Source organism: Labeo rohita, chromosome 5, assembly GCF_022985175.1.
Source record: "Labeo rohita strain BAU-BD-2019 chromosome 5, IGBB_LRoh.1.0, whole genome shotgun sequence".
Classification (NCBI taxonomy): Eukaryota; Metazoa; Chordata; class Actinopteri; order Cypriniformes; family Cyprinidae; genus Labeo; species Labeo rohita.
The window spans coordinates 16,468,998-16,488,726 of NC_066873.1; the positions used below are offsets into that span (position 1 = coordinate 16,468,998).

At 34.1% G+C, this 19,729-nt stretch overlaps 1 protein-coding gene across 2 annotated transcripts in view; it reads left to right on the forward strand.

The window, feature by feature from the left end:
* Nucleotides 1–19,729, forward strand: part of fam172a (family with sequence similarity 172 member A) — a 212,820-nt gene that overhangs the window by 104,240 nt on the left and 88,851 nt on the right. For both annotated transcript variants that reach the window (XM_051110089.1, XM_051110090.1), the window contains exon 8: nt 7,921–8,040. In XM_051110089.1, the coding sequence (XP_050966046.1) occupies nt 7,921–8,040 (120 nt within the window). The remainder of the gene's footprint in view (nt 1–7,920; nt 8,041–19,729) is intronic.

Sequence of the window (19,729 nt, forward strand, 5' to 3'; positions counted from 1 at the left end):
CTGTCTGTGCCTTTTTCCCCTAACATCAATTAAAGCCAGGCAGTAATTTAATCTGACAATCACAGGCTTTGAGTGAGACAGGTTGAGATGTCACAGAGATGACCTTTCTGCCCACATGCAGCCAAGAGCTGTCTTTTGCCTAGGCCTTTGTAGTTTGTTAATGAGATATTGATTTGAAACAATGCACTAGCAAATTTTGTCGAGATTAGCTCCATGCTAACAAGGTCACAGCGCTGTCACAGTACAGTCTCGTGTTTATCAGCACCATACCTCCACCTCCATTATTTAAGAGCCCTCTTAGGGGGTCTGTAACCCCCCCACGCCTTTTTCATTTCCTGTTTTCCCTAAGCATGTTGATATTCTGCCCGCATCTTCCCCGTTGGCCTCGTTTGTCATCTTGCTGGCTTTCGGTGAGCTCGCTAGTCGTTAATTACTTGTGATTTTCAAGTCATCTCCTTGGTTCGTGTTCTCTCCCCCCTTTCCCCTCCGCAAGATATGAGGGCTTCTGCCACGGTCACACTCTTTTCTGAAGGAGCACCTTGTCTGGAACTGGCCAGGTGTGGACGGCAAATCTGCAGGAAGTGAGTGCCAGTGCTCGTTTTGCCAGCCCGAGGCGTCTAGTGTTCCATGCGCGCTAACGGCGCTATCAGGAAGTCCACGCGCCGCCATGAAACCCAGTCTCAGCCTTATCCGAGTATACAAACCCAGCACTCACACTGCCAACTTTCAAATCCCTCAGCATTATCGGCTTTCCCAGACTCCTATTTCTTACTATCAGTCCGCGGTCTCTGTAAACGCTAGCCATGTGGAGCTAGCGACAGGCTAACGGACGTTTGAGGCACTTAATGCGAATCTCGGCAAACACCGGGAAAGTAGGTCCACATTCTAATGGCTCCAGTGATAATACAAAACACGCAATTACCTCCTTGGATTGTTTAACGTTTAATCGTTTAACTAAATGAAAATAATCCCATGTCCTGCTGGAAAGCTACCACTGCCCATTGAAATGAGCTGAGGGGACTGTGTTTGCCCAGTGTGGCTAGAAAGAGCTGGCTTGTTAATTCTGACTGAGCTTTTCAAAAGTGATATTTAGCAATTGGAATGTCCTGAAAAATGTTCTTGGTATGATTAGGGCAAGTAGTATGAAAAGTAATGTTTATTCAGTACTGGATACCAGTACTGACTTAAATACTAACTCAGTTTGCTCCTGAAAATTTGTTTGACAAGCTGTTGTATTCTAATAATCACATGTAAGTGTGCAATTGTGTATTGCAGATCCATATGAGTAAACAGATGCACCACAGGCAATTAGCATTACATATAAGGAGTACATGAAACATAGCTAAGTAGCTTGTGCTTAATTTGGAAATTCTTTAAGGCTAAATTAAACATTAAATTCATTTGATGATATTTGTGTAGTAGGGCTGGGTATAAATATCGATATCTCGTTGTTAATCATTCTCATTTTTATGAAACGATATTGTTTTCTAAATTCCAAGAATCAGTTAGTCTAGCTTGGTTTCACTTTATGAAAGGAGAATTGTTACGCATCTCCTATCCAATCAATCGCGATGAGCTTTGTGATGTGTTACTTTTGATATGAACCAAAGTTTCAGATTCTGTCCTTTTTATTGCAATATTCAAAGAATAAATACCGTTTTAGCTCTGTTTAATGTGGAGTTACACGGGGGTTTTCACAACAAAACCCGCCCAATTGCGTTTTGAGGTGGGTCCCCCGTTAAAAATCGCGTGCCGGGAGATAAAATAAAGTTTGTGTGTGTTTGTGTGTGTTTTGTCGGGGTTCCCCTGGTAAATTCGTATTTCAGGGGCTAAATATGATGTTATTGTGGTCGCTTCAACCCGCGACAACAGTGTTAAAGTAGTCCAATTCAGCGGGAAAATCGCGGACTTGGCAACACTGGGTGACAGATCGCTTTCGCGCCTCAATTCAAGAGAAGCGGGAGAGCAAAGCGCCTGTGAAGCGATCGTCTCCCCCGCCTTGATACAGTTTCAGCACGAAATAAACATGAATAAACACCGAAGGTATGTTAAAAGAAAGAGTACAACTTATGGAAATCCGTATTCTGTCTTATGTAATCGCTCATTCAGCGTTTCAACCGCGCAAAGACGTCAATATAACAGCTTGTAAACAATATGTCATGTAACGTCACATTTACCTCAGAAAAAACATATTCGATGGTTATAAACTCATTAGTCAGGTAGAAAAATTAACTCTAGATAGGAGTTTTTGCGAAATACACTACCGTTCAAAAGTTTGGGGTCAGTAAGACTTGTAATAGTCTTTAAAGAAGTCTCTTATGCTCATCAAGGCTGCATTTATTTGATTAAAAATATAGAAAAAAAACAGTAATATTGCAAAATGTTTTTACAATATAAAATAATGTTTTTTATTTTAACATACTTTAAAATAGAATTTATTCCTGTGATGAAATGCTGAATTTTTATTAGCTGTTACTCCAGTCTTAAGTGTCACATGATTCTTCAGAAATCATTCTAATATGCGATTTATTATTAGGATGATCAATGTTGGATAATATCAACAGTTGTGCTGCCAAATATTTTTTGGAACCTGTGATTTTTTTTTTTTATTTTTTTTTTTTCAGGATTCTTTCATGAATAACAAGTTTAAAAAGTACAGTGTTTATTCAAAATATAAATATTTTATAACAATGTAAATTATTTATTATTAACTTTTAATAAACTTTTTAATTATTAACTTAATACATCCTTGGTGAATAAAAGTATTAATTTCTTAAAAAAAAAAAAAAAAGAAACAATAAAAATGTACTGACCCCAAACTTTTGAACGGTAGTGTATATGCACCATATAACTTATGCAGTATAATTTTACTGTTTTTTTTTTTTTTCAATATTTAAGTTTATATAAATCCGTCACGTTTTCACGAAAGCCGCGACTGTTTGTATTTCAAAACAAATTGGAGTAGATAATGTAATTTAAAGTTAAAGTTAACTCTTAGCTTAGTTTAGTATTATCATTTTAACCTTCAGTATTAAGGTAATGTATCAACTGACTCTTGTGAATATTTTAAAGCATTAGGTGAAATACATAGATTTTTTTATTCCTTGAGAAAATTTGCCATGTACTGTACTAGATATATATCAAAAATAATATTGAATCGATTCGCAAGCTTGTAAAGCGTAATCAAATCAAATCCTGAAGTTTGTGTCAAACCCAGCTTTGTTGATTTTTAAAGCTAAATGCACACAGTGCTTTTATTCAGTAAGGATGCACTAAATTGATCAAAAGTAACAATAAAAACATTTATAATGTCACAGATTTTTTGTAAATAAATTGTTCTTTTGAACTTTCTATTTGTCAAAGAACCCTGAAAAATGTATCATGGTTTCCATAAAAAATATTAAGCAACTTCAGCATTGATCATAATAAGAAAGTTTCTTGATCACCAAATCAACATATTAAAATAATTTCTAAAGGATTATCTGATATTTATGGCTTGAAAAGGGCACAAAATGGAGTAACAGGAATAAATTACGTATTATATTTTTTATTACATTATTATATTTTTTTAAATACTAAATAGAAAACCAATGGATGTTGCTTTAAAAGGAAGAAAGTTGTTTTAGATGCTGGGTTTATAAATGCATTTTATACATGTACCATTGTTCTTCCATATCTATTAATTTCAGGAATTTGTAATCCAACATGGATTGACAGGTGTAAAGCTGAAATGAAAAATGTGTGTGTTACGTGGAGTGAGTCTAATAGAGCTGGAGTTACGCTCAATGTGGATCTGATTGCTAATAATGAAGGTGATAGAGGGAAAGATGTGCAGTAAGAATCTGTCATACTATGTGAGAATCTCTCTCAGATGCTGTGTTCACATCCTTTGTGCCAATTCAAGGGGTTTGCAGTTTGTGGGACACCTCCGTAAGACGTTGCTCAAATTGTGTGGAGCATTTCCAAGAAGACAGTAGAAAAAAAACTGTATACTGTATTTGTAACTGTTTGAGGAACTGGTCATTTTGCAGTTGTATTTGTTGATGCTAGTGATGCAAAACGTTAATTTTCGTCCGTTTGCAGAAACATTGAGACGTGAGCAACAGGTCTGTGCAGGCTGGGAGTCTTCCAGGTCTTGCACATGCATGGATGAGATGAGGGTTGACAGCGAGAGAGAGCGGGTGAACCTGTCACCAGGAACTGGTCTCTACGGGCGTATTGTTTCGCAGGAGCTAATTAACCCTAGGAAATAATTACACAAATATGCAAATGCTGTTTAGATAAGTGTGGGCTCTATCAGAGGAGGTAGTCAATCATAGGGGAAGAGTTGGAGGGAGTCGCTGGTCTGTGTGTGCTTGCGTGTGCGTGTGGGCCAGGTGTCAGACGCTGTGCTGGGGTGATAAGGGGAGGGGGATGTTACCTGGTTTTATGTGGCATCACCCTTGTGCAATAGTGGAGACTTCATTTATTGAAACACACACGCATATGCACAGACAGAAAAATGTTTGCTTCAATATAAAAAAAAACCTTTCAAGATGCACTCTTGAAATTGCATTTGTAATTTGTAACTTCTGTGTTGTAAATATTTCCCAGTGAAACATTTTATGGTCCGTTTGGATTGTAAACATTTATATTAGTAGTATTAGTATTTTTTGTTGTTGTATTCTAAAAATGCTGTTTTGTTTCATTTTTTTTTTTTTTTATTTTTTAAAGTCATGAAAATTGTAACACAAGTTATTTTATTTTATTTTGTTTTTTGTTTGTTTTATGTATTTTAAATCTGTTTTGTTTTTTGTATTCCATTTTGTATTTTGTTTTATTTTAATATTTTTGGTGTTTTAATTTTATTTTTTGTACTTTATTTTATTGTATTGTTTGTATTTTATTTCATTACATTTTTGTATTTTATTTTATTTAAATTGTATTACTGATTTATTTATTTATTTATTTGTTTGTTTCATTATGTTTTGTTTTTTGTATTTTATTTTGTATTTTGTTTTATTTTAATTTATAGTTTTTTTATGTTTGGGGTTATTATTTTTTTGGGGATTTTATTTAATTTTTAAAATTTTTTAATGTTTATTTTTTGTTTTGTTTGTTTTATATTAGTTATACAAATTGCAACAAAATAGTTGCATACATTTTTATTTTATTTTATTATTATTACTTTTTGTTTGTGTGTTTCATTATGTTTAATTTTTTTCTGTTTTGTTTTTTATTTTATTTTCTATTTCATTTTATTTGTATTGCACAACTTATTTTTTGTATTTGTATTTTTTTGTATTTTTGTATTTTGTTTTGTTTTTGTTTGTTTGTTTTTTATTTTTGTTTTTTAAATATTTTTGATTAGTTTTTCATTTTATTTTTTGTATTTTATTTTATTGTTTGTATTTTATTTCATTATATTTTTTGTCTTATTTAATTTATTATTTATTATTTTTTTAATTTTGTTGTTTTTTTTTTTTTTTTTTTTTTAATCATTTTATTGATTGTATTATGATTGTATTATGTATTGTATTTCATTTAATTTTTTTTTATCTTATTTTAATTTTATTATTTATATTTATTTTTTTTTTAAGTCATGAAAATTGTAACAAGAGTTTTATAAATTTTTGTTTTATTTTATTTTTAAACACTACTTCAGCTACATCTATTCATCAGCTCTTCTGATGATAAATCACTCTTCTGCCAGCTGAAAAAAAATGCTAAAAACACCCATTCATTCATTCATTCATTCATTCATTCATTTTTAACAGTCATGAACATTACAGTGAAATGTGACCCTGGACCACAAAACCAGTCTTAAGTCGCTGGGGTATATTTGTAGCAATAGCCAAAAATACATTGTATGGGTCAAAATTATTGATTTTTCTTTTATGGCAAAAATCATTAGGAAATTAAGTAAAGATCATGTTCCATTAAGATGTTTTGTAAAATTCCTACTGTAAATGTATGAAAACTTAATTTTTGATTAGTAATATACATTGTTAAGAACATTATTTGAAGAAATTTAAAGGTGATTTTCTCAATATTTAGATTTTTTTGCACCCTCAGATTCATGATTTTTAAATAGTTGTATCTCGGCCAAATATTGTCCTGTCCTAACAAACAATACATCAATGAAAAGCTTATTTATTCAGCTTTCATATGATGTATAAATCTCAATTTCGAAAAAATGACCCTTACGACTGGTTTTGTGATCCAGGGTCACAAATAATGTGTGTATTTTTATTTTTATTTTTTAAATACTATTTCACCTTTTTTAGTATATAGACTTGAGGGTGGACTCTTCTGACTTATGTCTGCCACTTTTTGTGTTTCCTTGCCTTTATGGCCTTAGTTACATCAGCAGAATAAAATAGTTGTTTCAAAAGGCAGAGAATGTTCTCATTTTAGTAAAAGATTGCGAAAACAAGCACTTTGTCATCTTTAGAATATCATGTACTGATGAACCATGTACAATAAGACCAGGGACTTTTATATAGTGAGTGGATGTAAACTAATTACCGGCCACTACACTTCTTTGTGACCGTGTGTGCGGGCCTGCCTGTGTGAGTACCACAAGCTTTATGAATATGAAATGGGCTGCACTGTGATGATGACTCAGCTTTGGTTCTTTAAACCGCTTTGATGTCTGAGGGTGCGAGAGAAAGACATGCAGACTCGTCCCTGTTTTCACCGCCCTGCACCCACCTCCTAACCGTCCACGGAGATCTGGGCTCAGCGCTTTCCGCCAGTTGCATCACGCCATAACCCCCCCTCCCACCAGCCTGTTTATTTACTTTCATATTTGTGTCCCCTCGCCAACACAAGCCATCTCGGTGACAGGAAATCTCTTCCCTCCTGCCAGCTCCTTCAGCTCTAATTCACTTATTATTGTGCTTTTCAAAAAGCTAATCAATGTGGGAGAGCTGATGCAAGATCATGAGAGAGAGGCTAAACACAGGGCAAGGCTGCAAACTTTCAGGAGCTGATTGCGACAAGGCCGCCTCTTTATAGCATGCAGCTGTATAGCTGCTGCATTCACCGTTTTATGTTAGTGACACCCACGTTCGCTCACTTGTTGCTAGTGATTTTCCTCTAATTTAGTTGTTATTCTGCATTTAAACGATTGCTGTATTTGCAAACAAACACACAGATCGATGTTGCATGCGCCAGTGAATGAATGAATGCCCTTTTTCTTCTCTCTCTCTCTCGCCTCGCATTCGTAGAGCGTTATAACCCCAGGCCAGTGTTAATTACGAGTGTTGTGTTTGTGCCCTGCTTGTGTGACCTTCCCATGTAGGCCGATTATGTGTTTATCGCTCGTATAGAGGCCATATTGATCAGTCAGTGGGGTACAAATTAAGATTTAAACTTGACGTCACACATCTATTGAGTTTTGCATTGGAGGCATTTGCAGTATGCAAGATTCATTGATTGAGTAAGATATATTTAACTGAGTAAATGCGGCTGTGTGTGAGTTTATGGCTGCACGTCTTCAGGCAGTCTTTAACTTAAAGGTCAAACCTGTTTTATTTATTGTATTTTCTAAAAATAAAATGTGTTTTTGCACGTTTTATATTCTGTTCTATTATAATATTTATTATTTTATATATATATATATGTGTGTGTGTGTGTGTATATATATATATATATATATATATGCATACATATATATATATATATATATATATACACTTATATATATATATGTATATATACACTTATTTATATATATATATATATATATATATATATATGTATGTATATATATATATATATATATATATATATATATACACTTTATTTATTACAAATATAATTTATTGCTTAAATCAAAATGAACATTTATTTATTTATTTATTTCACTATATGCCTCTAAACTTTTCTACTGACCCTCCAGCACTCCTTTACCACTCTCCCACTCTCTCTTTACAGGAAAACAGCACTCCAGAGGAACACACACTCTATGTGTGGGACCACTTCATCTCTAAGTCACTTGCGAAAAACGTCTTCATTGTGGCACACAGCTATGGCGGCTTGTCATTTGTGAATTTGGTAAGTATTTGTTAGAGGTTATTATTATGAAAAGCCATCCCCTTCCACTCCCTCAACACACACAGTTGTCTTCACCAGTGGGAAAAGCAGCAGAAGAGAGAGCGAAATGATTAAAAATAAATAACGCTTAGTTTCTTTGAGAAAGTGCTGCTTTTGTAAACAATCCAGTTCATCCTTGTCCTAAGGCGCTATCCACTTCCTTGAGCAGGAGGGAGGGATGAAGAAAGAATGAGAAACTGCTATGAGAGCTACAGCTCTGTTAAAGCATGTAGTCAAGTATGCATAGCATTAGAGTCTGAGAGAAAAGAGAGAAGTCATGATAGGTGGGCACTCGGTCCCAGAGTACACGCTAAAGTCAGAATGACAAAACATAGACGATTGATTCCTACATAGTCTCTCATTTAAACTGAAAAAAATGTTTTTTTGTGAATAGGGTTAATGCACCCCAAAATGAAAATTTGGTCATATACATATATATATATATGTATATATATATTTTTTTTTTTTAATTTGTGCAATTATTAGGCAACTAGATTACATTATTTTCCCATTAACCAAACAAAATATGATGAAATCATGGTGAAATTATATCATGAAAATGTGACTTTTTTGTGTTTAAGTGTTATAATCGAGCCCCCGGTGCATCTACCAACCCAGAAAACGTGAAAAAGAACAACCCAGTAAATTTTTTTAGTAAGTCTTTCTCTGCAAGCTTGTGAAAAAAAAGAGCACGTCAGATTTTGCTCTTCCCGTGACGTATGAAGGGGATCTTATTGTAATATTCCAACTTCTTAAACTGCACGTTTTCACCATTCTGTTTGCGCAAGCGACAACGGTGTATCAGTTCTAACGCAATGGTAAAAGTTCAAAAAAAGCATGCTAGCTATTCTGTTGTTGGCCTCACAGACGAGCACAGAACACTATTTAGAGTCCCAGCCTCAGAGGAGACGAGAGAGCAGTGGATTTATTGATTTATTTACTGTATATTACGCTGCTGCCACACAGATCTAATATAAATGTGTGATTTCTTTCCCAGCTGTTTACCTTCACAGACATAACCGACTGTTTTTGTAACTCCTGTGTGTTTTTAACATAAACTTGTGTGTATTTGACAGTTTAAGCAAAATAAGACATCAAAGAGAACTCATTTAAATACTCACATGCCGTGTGTCAGACGCTTTCTGTGCGTGTGCTTCGGATGTTTGCACTCAGAAAAATGTATATCAGAAGTTTAGTAATATGGTTTAAAATGCGTGATTTCAGCACTGGACAATGAAACGTTTTTTGGCAGAGTATCTGAGTTAAGAGATTTTTCTGGAAAAGGAGCAGCGTCTCATTTGCAAAACAGCGTGTTTCTGCTTCCACTCATAGGCATTTTTAAAATGATATAATAAATGTTTTGTGAGGTGTTTTGAGCTGAAACTTCACAGGCACATTCTTAAATATATATATAGATATATATATTTTAGTCATATGTTAAGATCATTGTCTTCTTGCATTCTCTTAAATTGTTTCAATGTTCAAAGAAAGCGTCTTCCAGAAACTGGTAGTAGTTGGAAGTTGATTTTCAGTCCTTCTGCTACCTGGAAAGGTCTACTAATGTACACCTGGAGGCTCCAGGTATGTTTTGTGTCTGGGAATTGGTGGCACTGGATGCTTAAATGTTCTTGGTGGCTTCATTCTTTTATTGTAAATTTGCACTTTTTACTTCTCAACACATTTTTCATCCTGCTGAATATGCTTAAATACACTGCCACGTTTGAAGTCATTGATGGCAAATGGGAAATGGTTGTTGTATTTCACATGATGGATCTCAACTCAGCAAGAACGTTTCTAGAGAATAATGTTTTGGTCTGTCTCTCACACAGAGCTATTGCATGATTTTACAAGACTTGAATCCTAGTGTGTAAGTCTTATGAGCTACTTTTACAGTGCTATACTGTACTTGACAGCTAATGCTTCATTATATGGGGGAGATTATTAAGATTATTCACTTTTTTTGCAAAAGAAAGTCATACATATTTGTTTAAAATGACACAAAACTCAAATGACCAAATTTTCGTTCTTTTTATATACTCACCCTTTACCTGAACCTCGCGAACTTCAGTTTTCAGCTGCGTTCCCTGTTACATCACGTCCAGGGTCAAGGGTCAGGTAGCTTGTCACAATCTCTATTCTAGGTGTGTGCATTGTAAGGACAACTTCTTCAGGACCACTCTGACGAACCTTTGACCTAACATAAACACACAGTTTCTTGCTTTCTTTCTACACCTACATGGGAGCATTTTTCATGAACCCGTTCCACTTTTCTTTTTAAAAGAGAGAAGGGGTGTAGCGGATGGCCACGACTTAGCATTCCTCTGATAATTCCAGGAATATGTGTTTTTATCTGAGGCAGGAGTCTCTGTGTTTCGTAATTTGAATATAACTGTTAAATATTTATGTGGCGTTGTGGCCGTGACAGCCCCTCGCTGGTGGAGGCATGGCGGTCTTCCTCCAGAGATCTGTTTAGCCGTCTTTCTCTGATGCATCCCTGTTTTTTTTCCTCCCCTTTTTTTGCTTCCAAACACACACACACAGTCGAAATGCTCACTTACACACACTATTTCATATACAAACTATGCTCATGCCTGTCATTGGTTTGGTTATTTCTCTGGTATGGAGTGAATGGCCTGGATGAGAAGAACTTCATCAAACATAGATTATGTGAATGGATCTTATGAATGATCTCAAGTATTAAATATTTTTTATTTATTTAACATTTTATACTGACTAACAAGTATATTTCATTGACAGTAACCTTGTCTAATGAGAGGGCCAGTTGTGTGACTTGGTGTGAATAGGTCTTAAAAATGGTTCAAGGTAGATAATTAGAGGCCAAGATGGAAAAGATGGACACAAAGCGTTGAGTCGAGGAGAAAAATCTTTGACTCGTCATAACAGATTGCCTGAAAACAGGCCGTCTGTGGCTTAATTACTGTTCCCTTTAACTCCTAACAAACACGTTTCTGATCAGGCACATCAAACACAGGCCGATTAATGTCTTCAGCATGCCGCCTCTTTCTCCCTCTCTTTTCTTTTCATTGAAATTCGATTTCTTTTCGATGGCAGTATGTAGTAATTATAGATACATCAAAGTGTGCCTTTAAGTAAGAGTGGTGCGTCAGGGTTGGATAGCTTTATGTCAGGGCTCACTCTTCCATCTCTATGTCCCTGTTTCAACAGTCTCTGTTTCTTGTCATATCTGTGCCATGAATTCTGAGTTTGAGGAGACAGTAGACAAACTGTTCTCTCTTCACTGTCTGCCACTCTGTTTTTCCTTATTCTGGCTCTATGGCTGCTTTTGAATTCCTGTTGCTTCAGAGTATGTACTTATTTTGAACTTATCATCCATTAATGTGTAGTATGAATACTTTACCGGATATACCACATCCACCATGTTGACATTGTACTGTGGCTTATGTTCACTAATCTATAATTAGTTCTTATTCATCTTAATCATTCTGGTTAAGGTTTCTGGTTAAGGTTTCAATAACTATGTATTACACAACTACTTTCATAATGTGCATCTTTAAGCACATGTTGCCATAAACAAACAGTAAATTAACTAATTTAGGTGTCACAAGCTATAACCTGAGCATGCTTGATTCATCTAAAAAGAACCAACTCATTGGAGCAATTCATTCATCAAGTTTTTGTGTGTTTGCTTCACTGAAAGAAAAAACTCAGTGGAATCATATGTTCAGGAATTGTACTACATTATTAGTGCAGTATATGTTTGGAAATCTTACTAGACTAGTAGTACAGTATGTGTTTGAATCACTAAAAAGAATGGATTAAGAGTCATTGTTTCATGAGTCAGATTACAGTAGTTGTACAGTATGTGTCTGATTCACTAAAAAGATCTGACTCTTAGAATCATTTGTTTGGGAATCTGTCTGCACTAGCTGTGCAGTATGTGTTTGAATCATTTGTTTGTAAATCTAATTGCACTATTGGTACAGTATGTGTTTGATCCACTAAAAAGATCTGAAACATTGGAATCATTTGTTTGGGAATTTAAATGCACTAGGTGTACAGTATGTGTTTGATTCACTTAAAAGGTCTGACTCATTAGAATCATTTGTTTGGGGATGTTTACTGCGCTAGTTGTGCAGTATGTGTTTGATTCACAAAAAAAAAAATCTGACTTACTAGAATCATTTGTTTGGGAATCTGACTGCACTAGTTGTACAAAATGTGTTTGATTCACTAAAAAAAGATCTGACTCATTAGAATCATTTGTTTGGGAATCTGACTGTACTAGTTGTACAAAATGTGTTTGATTCACTAAAAAAGATCTGACTCATTAGAATCATTTTTTAGGGAATCTGACTGCATTAGTTGTACAGTATGTTTTCGATTCACTAAAAATATCTGACTCATTAGAAACATTTGTTTGGGAATCTGACTGCACTAGTTGTACAAAATGTGTTTGAGTCACTAAAAAAGATCTGACTCATTAGAATCATTTGTTTGGGAATCTGACCGCATTAGGTGTACAGAATGTTTTCGATTCACTAAAAAGATTTGACTCATTAGAATCATTTGTTTGGGAATGTTTACTGTGCTAGTTGTGCAGTATATGTTTGATTCACTATAGAGATCTGACTTATTAGAATATTTTGTTTGGGAATCTGACTGCATTAGTTGTACAGAATGTTTTCGATTCACTAAAAAGATTTGACTCATTAGAATCATTTGTTTGGGAATGTTTACTGTGCTAGTTGTGCAGTATATGTTTGATTCACTATAGAGATCTGACTTATTAGAATCATTTGTTTGGGAATCTGACTGCACTAGTTGTGCAGTATGTGTTTAATTCACTAAAGATCTGACTCAGAATCATTTGTTTGGGAGTCTGACTGAGCTAATTGTACAGTATGTGTTTGACTTACTAAAAAGATCTTGCTCTGAAGAATCATTTGTTTGGTGATGGGATTGCACTAGTTGTACAGTGTGTGTTCGATTCACTAAAAAATCTGACTCATTAGAATCATTTGTTTAATGATGGGACTCCGCTAAGTTGTACAGTATGTGTTTGATTCACTAAAAAAATCGGACTCTAAAAAATCATTTCTTTGGTAATGGGACTACAATAATTATGCTGTCTGTTTCACAGTGTATATTTAGTAGCATTGTTGTGGTGCACTGAATAAATATGCATGCTAATAAAAAGAAAGTTAGTGTGGTGTTCCGTCTACATCAGCACATCAGAATGCTTGTTAGAAAGCAGAAAGCTGTTCTACTGCATTTTTCCAAATCTGTCGACTCATTACACTCATCTGCACCCATGGGATAGCAAAATGTACCCTTCTGAGTCTTAGGACATTTCTGTTTCATTTTGTGGAACCATGTTGGCTTGCCACTTGATGTCCAGTGTAAAATCTGGGTCGTGAAGCAAATCCTGTTGCGATATGCTTCTCTTCATCTCACCTGATCATACCTGTCCCATATCCTACTCCTTCTCCATCTGATCTTGTTTGATTGCTGCAGCAGAGGCTCCAGCGTTTGCTTTCATCTATGAGTCTAGCTGGAGGCCTGTGAAAGCAGCCGTCAGGGCAGAGCTCAGCTCCGCGTAACCTTCCTGACTCTCTGCCAGAGAAAAGAGCAGCCGGATTGGAGAAGATGGGGCACATTATGTAACGAGTTATGCAATCATACATCTGCCTCCCAGTGCACCAGTGTGTGGGTGCCCACAGCTTAGATGAAATAAACAGATCAAATGTACATGTGTCATTGTCTGTCGTTGTGTACTCACAGGTTCAGTTAAGAACTTTGTGTGTTGCGTGGAACAGGGTCTAAAACAATATAATTGCAAGCTACACATAATAAGATATTAGAGGTTGATATTGGAGGGTCCTGATGGAGAATCATCAGAGCTAAGTTTCTCAATAACCACTTGACTCTGAGATACTGCAGTCTAGACTCCAAGGGTTTGGTTTCTCTTCCTTACCTGAATTATGAAATTGGCCTGTAGCACAGTCAGCTGATCTCCAGAATACAAGATTTTGTTCAAGCTTTCTTACTGTTGGTAACACTTTAGTATAGGGACACATTCTGACTATTAACTAGTTGCTTATTAGCATGTCTATTATTAACATATTGGCTGTTTATTAATACTTGTTAAGCACATATTCTGCATGACCATATTCTACATCCCTTATCCTACCCAATACACCCAACTACCTTACTAACTATTCATAAGCAGCATATTAGGAGTTTATTGAAAAAAAAAAAGTCATAATGGTTTGTTAATAGCGACAGTTAAAAAATAAAGTGTGACCTTATTGCTTCCGTATTTTTTTATTTTTTTTTTTTTTTTTTTTTTTTTTTTTTTTGCACTTCTAACGTGTATGTTATACTGGTTTGTCTTAATGCTTTAAGACTGCAGTCTTAAACACAGCTCTGCTGACTGTAAAACCTTCTGCTTGGACAAGTAGTTCTGATATCTTGCTGATTCACTAGCTGCAGACTGATATGAAATATAAAACATTCACAACCCCAGAGATTTCTGTCCACCCCACCTCGAATATTAGACACTCTCTCTCCCTTTTTTTTCTTTCTCAAAAGTGGAAATTGTCTGAAGAAAAAAAAAAATTAGGGCTGCCTGTTGAAAGAGTTAAACAGCCCTAAAAAAAAAGAAAAAGAAAGAAAGAAAGAGACAGAAAGAAAGAGACAGAAAGAAAGAGACAGAATATATATATATATATATATATACACTACCGTTCAAAAGTTTGGGGTCAGTAAGACTTGTAATAGTCATTAAAGAAGTCTCTTATACTCATCAAGGCTGCATTTATTTGATTAAAAATATAGAAAAAAAACAGTAATATTGCAAAATGTTTTTACAATATAAAAAATGTTTTTTATTTTAACATACTTTAAAATAGAATTTATTCCTGTGATGAAATGCTGAATTTTTATCAGCTGTTACTCCAGTCTTAAGTGTCACATGATCCTTTAGAAATCATTCTAATATGCGGATTTATTATTAGAATGATCAATGTTGGATAATATCAACAGCTGTGCTGCCAAATATTTTTTTGGAACCTGTGATTTTTTTTTTTTTTTTTTTTTTTTTTCAGGATTCTTTTATGAATAACAAGTTTAAAAAGTACAGTGTTTATTCAAAATATAAATATTTTATAACAATGTAAATTATTTATTATTAACTTTTAATAAACTTTTAATTATTAACTTAATACATCCTTGGTGAATAAAAGTATTAATTTCTTAAAAAAAAAAAAAAATAAAAATGTACCGACGTAACTTTACTACCGTAAAACGGTAGTGTGTATATATATATATATATATATATATATATATTCTGTCTCTTTCTTGAGCTACTGTGATGTCTATTAATCAAAGAACAAAAGAAAAATAAGGAAATCGATAACTTTTGTAGCTTTAAGGTTATATCTATGTTTAATTTAGTATTTAGTGTTTAATAACTTTATTCACTTTCTGTATATTTCCTACTTGCTGAAGGGCAGAGATTAATAATGGGTTTGAGTGAATATTGTTTTAAATTCGTTTAAATTAGAAGTTATTTTTTTTAAAGTCTAATAAATGTTAAAATTGATAGCTCTTAATTATACGGTAATGCATAAAGGCTATATTCTATGGTTAAATATTAGAAAAAAAATAACAGTTTCCAGTATCATTGATACTGAACTTCAGTCATTTAAAATATTTAATAAATATTAAAAATATACTGTCTTTATGTTGTTTCTACATTAAAGTATATGTGAAACTTTAATGTTAGGTGGGATTAATCATGATTAATCGTGATTAATTCAGAAAAAATGTGTGATTAATTAGTTAATATTCTTAATCGATTGACAGCACTAAACATTGTGAACAGGGGTGCACATAAGTGGTCTGCAGTGGCCTTTTTGTTTTAAAATATATTAGTATTACCACACTTTATTATTTTATTTAAATAAATAAAGTCCAATGATATTATCACTATTATTCATTTATTTTATTTATTTATTTTTTTTTTTAGTTTAATGGGTCACACTATGTGCAGTGTGAGGACCAAACCAAATCTCCAGGTACTCTTATGAGAACCAGGCTAAAAAACTTACGTGCATCCCTGATTATAAATGGCTTTACTATGACTTTTTATAAAATAAATGATCCTTGCTAAATACAAGTATTAATTTCTTTCAGAAAAAAATACCAATTTCTTAAATATTTTATTATTATTATGATTATTACTAATATTAATATTTATTTTATTTATTTTTTGTAAACTAATTCAAACAGTTGCCATTGCATGACGTTCAGACTGATTGATATTTGTTTGAGCACTGATAATCAGGCCTGACAGGGTGTGATGGTGAATTGGGTTCGCATCCTGATTGGATGGTTCACACCATAGACCCTGGCTTTCTTCGGACACTGGCGTTTTTATTCCCCTGATTAACAACAAACAGTCTTCCCAGACCCTGTGTGTGGACCGTTTCTGTAGCTTGAAAAGAGACCCTGACAATCAACATTGTAAAAGATTTCCCCCACTGTGGATTGTCTTTTTCCTTTTTACCTCCTCCCAGGCATTGTTTTCTTTATCTGCCTGTTTGTGCCATTTTCTGTTATTTATTTATTTATTAATTTATTTGATTTATGACGGGCCGCTTCAAACCCAATTTTTCCCTCCTGGACTTCTGTTGGGAGGGATTCACCAGAGAAAAAGCTTTGACTACAGCTCTGCAGTGGCTTATTTATGTATTTCCGGCTCATTTTGTCATTAATTTCTGTTTGTTTTTAGAAGATGACGAGCAATCTAGCATGCACAGATTGTTGCTGGAGAATGGAAGCCCGTCCGCATGCGGCTTTTAATTGATATCAATTTGCCATCCAGGTGTGTTACACTGAAACAGGGTCACAGAGGGGGTGGAGTTCTGTGTGTGCTGAGAATAATTAGCTTTCCATCTCACTGTCTACATACACACCAGATCTTTTGTATGGTATTTTTTGATGTAAACACTATACCACGGTACATAAATATGCAACTAATGCATTCATTATTTTTGTAAGGGGTGCTTACATTGAGAGGGGTTTCTTCTATTCGATTTTTAGAAACAATACATTTGTCCTTGACCAAAAACTAGTTTATAATATGCTGAAGACTAATAATAATAATCATAACAGTATGAGCGATATAACAGAACATGCCTAATGGCTGATGGTTTTATAATTACAATTACTGCATCATATATGTACAGCCAAATCATAGTTATGCGACTTTAAAGTGTGGGTGTTTGTGTTTATCATGAAGGAAAAGTGAGTGTCAGCTGTTTTGGGTTAAATGAGTTCTGATGCTGCTCAGTAAATGTTGTTAGACGTTTTTATGAGTATGTCTGTTCATTACAGATCCACCTCAAGAGAACATTATATTAAGCATATGGCACCTTGGTAAAATGGAAATAGTCTCTGCATTTTATTGACTATATAAAGACCGTATAGACACTCTATCTGTTAAATATTACAAAGAAGAACAGTTCTCCAGGCAAGATCTGTCTTATGAACAAATCTTTTCACACACAGCTACTTCAATATTTCACATTTATTGTCAAATCCAAAAGCACATCAATGGAGATTATTCTTGTTGAGTTGTAGGACAATTATGTTGTGGTGTCACTCTCTTGTGTTGTATTTTTTAGAATAATTATACTGTGTCGCAGCATATTTCTGTTGTTTTGTGGCTTGTTTTGTGGCTTTTTTCTTGCCGGTTGTCTTATTTTTTTGTGTTATGACATTTATCCGATTTGTGGGGTTATTTTGTTTTGTGGTTTTATCTAATGTATTGTGGTATAATTCTGTGTGATTTGGCTTTACTTTTCTAGTTTTGTTGCTAATTCTGTTGTGTTGTGACTCATTGCCATTATGTTGTGGCTTATGTATGTTGTTTAGTGACAATTCATTTGTGTACTGGCTTGTTTTTGTGATGTTCTAGCTTATATCCTTTATGTTATGATTTGTTTTCATTCCTTTGTGGCATAACTGTTGTGCTCAGTTGTCTTGTCTTATTTTATATTTTGTTGTGGTAAGTTTTTGTTGTGTGTGTGCGTGTGTGTGTGTGGTGTGTGTTTCTCCTTTTTCTGTTGTCTTCAGGTGTATTTAACATTGTGTTTTCTCTAAATTCTGTTGTATCAGAAATTTGTTTGGCGATTTATTTCATTTGCCTTTTGTCACTGTTGTTTGTGGCTTGTTTCTGTTTTGTAGAACCCTATGATTTCCACAATGCGAAAAAAACACGGACGGAATCATGGAATCCAGTCATAAAAATGGATTTTACACTTTAACACAGTCAAAGTTTAGATTAATTCATTAAAAGTAGGTCATTACGCTTAAATCAAGTAGTGATGTGGACTAATATTTGTAAATATTAAGCCACAAAACAACTATTTTAGTATAAATTCTGCCTGTCTTTGTGTTATTGAATGGTGCCGGAGTTGCCAGGTTTTCACCACAAGAATCCGTCCAATTGTTACTTAAAATTAGCCCAGACGCGTTTCGAGGGGGGTCCCCCATTAAAAATCGGGGGATAAAATACATGTTTTTTTTTTTTGTTTGTTGGGGTTCCCCTGGTAAATTTGCATTTCAGGGGCTAAATGTGATGTTATTGGGGTTGGTTTGACCCGCAGACATCAAAAACTACCCAGGACAACAGTGTAAAAGTAGCCCAATTCCGCAACTTGGCAACACTGAATGGCACAGATGCACGGTTTTGTTTACTACTCGTACTGAAGCGCGCGTCTCACTTGCGTTGATATTAGCCTCTGCCGTCTAACTAAATGAGGACATAAATACATGAACAACATCTCCAGAACTGATCTGAGAGTCATTTCGTGAGCATTTTACCGGTTACTTTGAGTAAAACTATCGTCATATCATATGCACGCAAAAATTGAAAGGTATTCACAGCAACCTGTCAAAATAAATGTTTGGTTTAACGTCATGACATTGTGGCAGGAATACATTACTATTGTTCAGCAGAATGTACATACTACTACTACTACTACTACTACTACTAAAATTATTAAAACCTTATTTTGAAGTAATAATTATATATTTCTTCAATGATTTAATTGTAATAGTAAATCCCCTTTATTTGCCAAAAAAATAAAATTTGTGTAGTTTTCATTAATTAAACAATAATTGAAATTAATGCTTTATGCCTTACTTTTATAACCAGATAAATGCAAACACACAACACTACATTTCTGAGAAAAAGATACATTTTTACAAGGGTACTGTAAGAATAAATGAACTTGTTTTTATGCATTTAAATAATTAGACATGCCAGAACACAGAATTTGGTAACAAAACACAAGGCGGCCAAAAATAAAACATTTCATAGGGCCCTAAACATGTAATTTATGTTAAACTTTTAGTAAATTGATTTTAAATTGTTTAAGTTTCATGATTTTAATTAATTAGGCATGCTTTTTGATTAATACAATTTAGTTTAACTGGTAAAAAGGAGACAGGAAAAATTAAAAAGGAAAAAAACTGAATCCAGAAAAAAATGGAATTTGGAAAAAAAAATAGAATGGATTTCAAAGGGCCCTAGATTTGGCGTTTTCAAGTTTTGTTTGCTTTGCTATTTCTGTTGTGTTGTGTTATTGCCATTGTATTG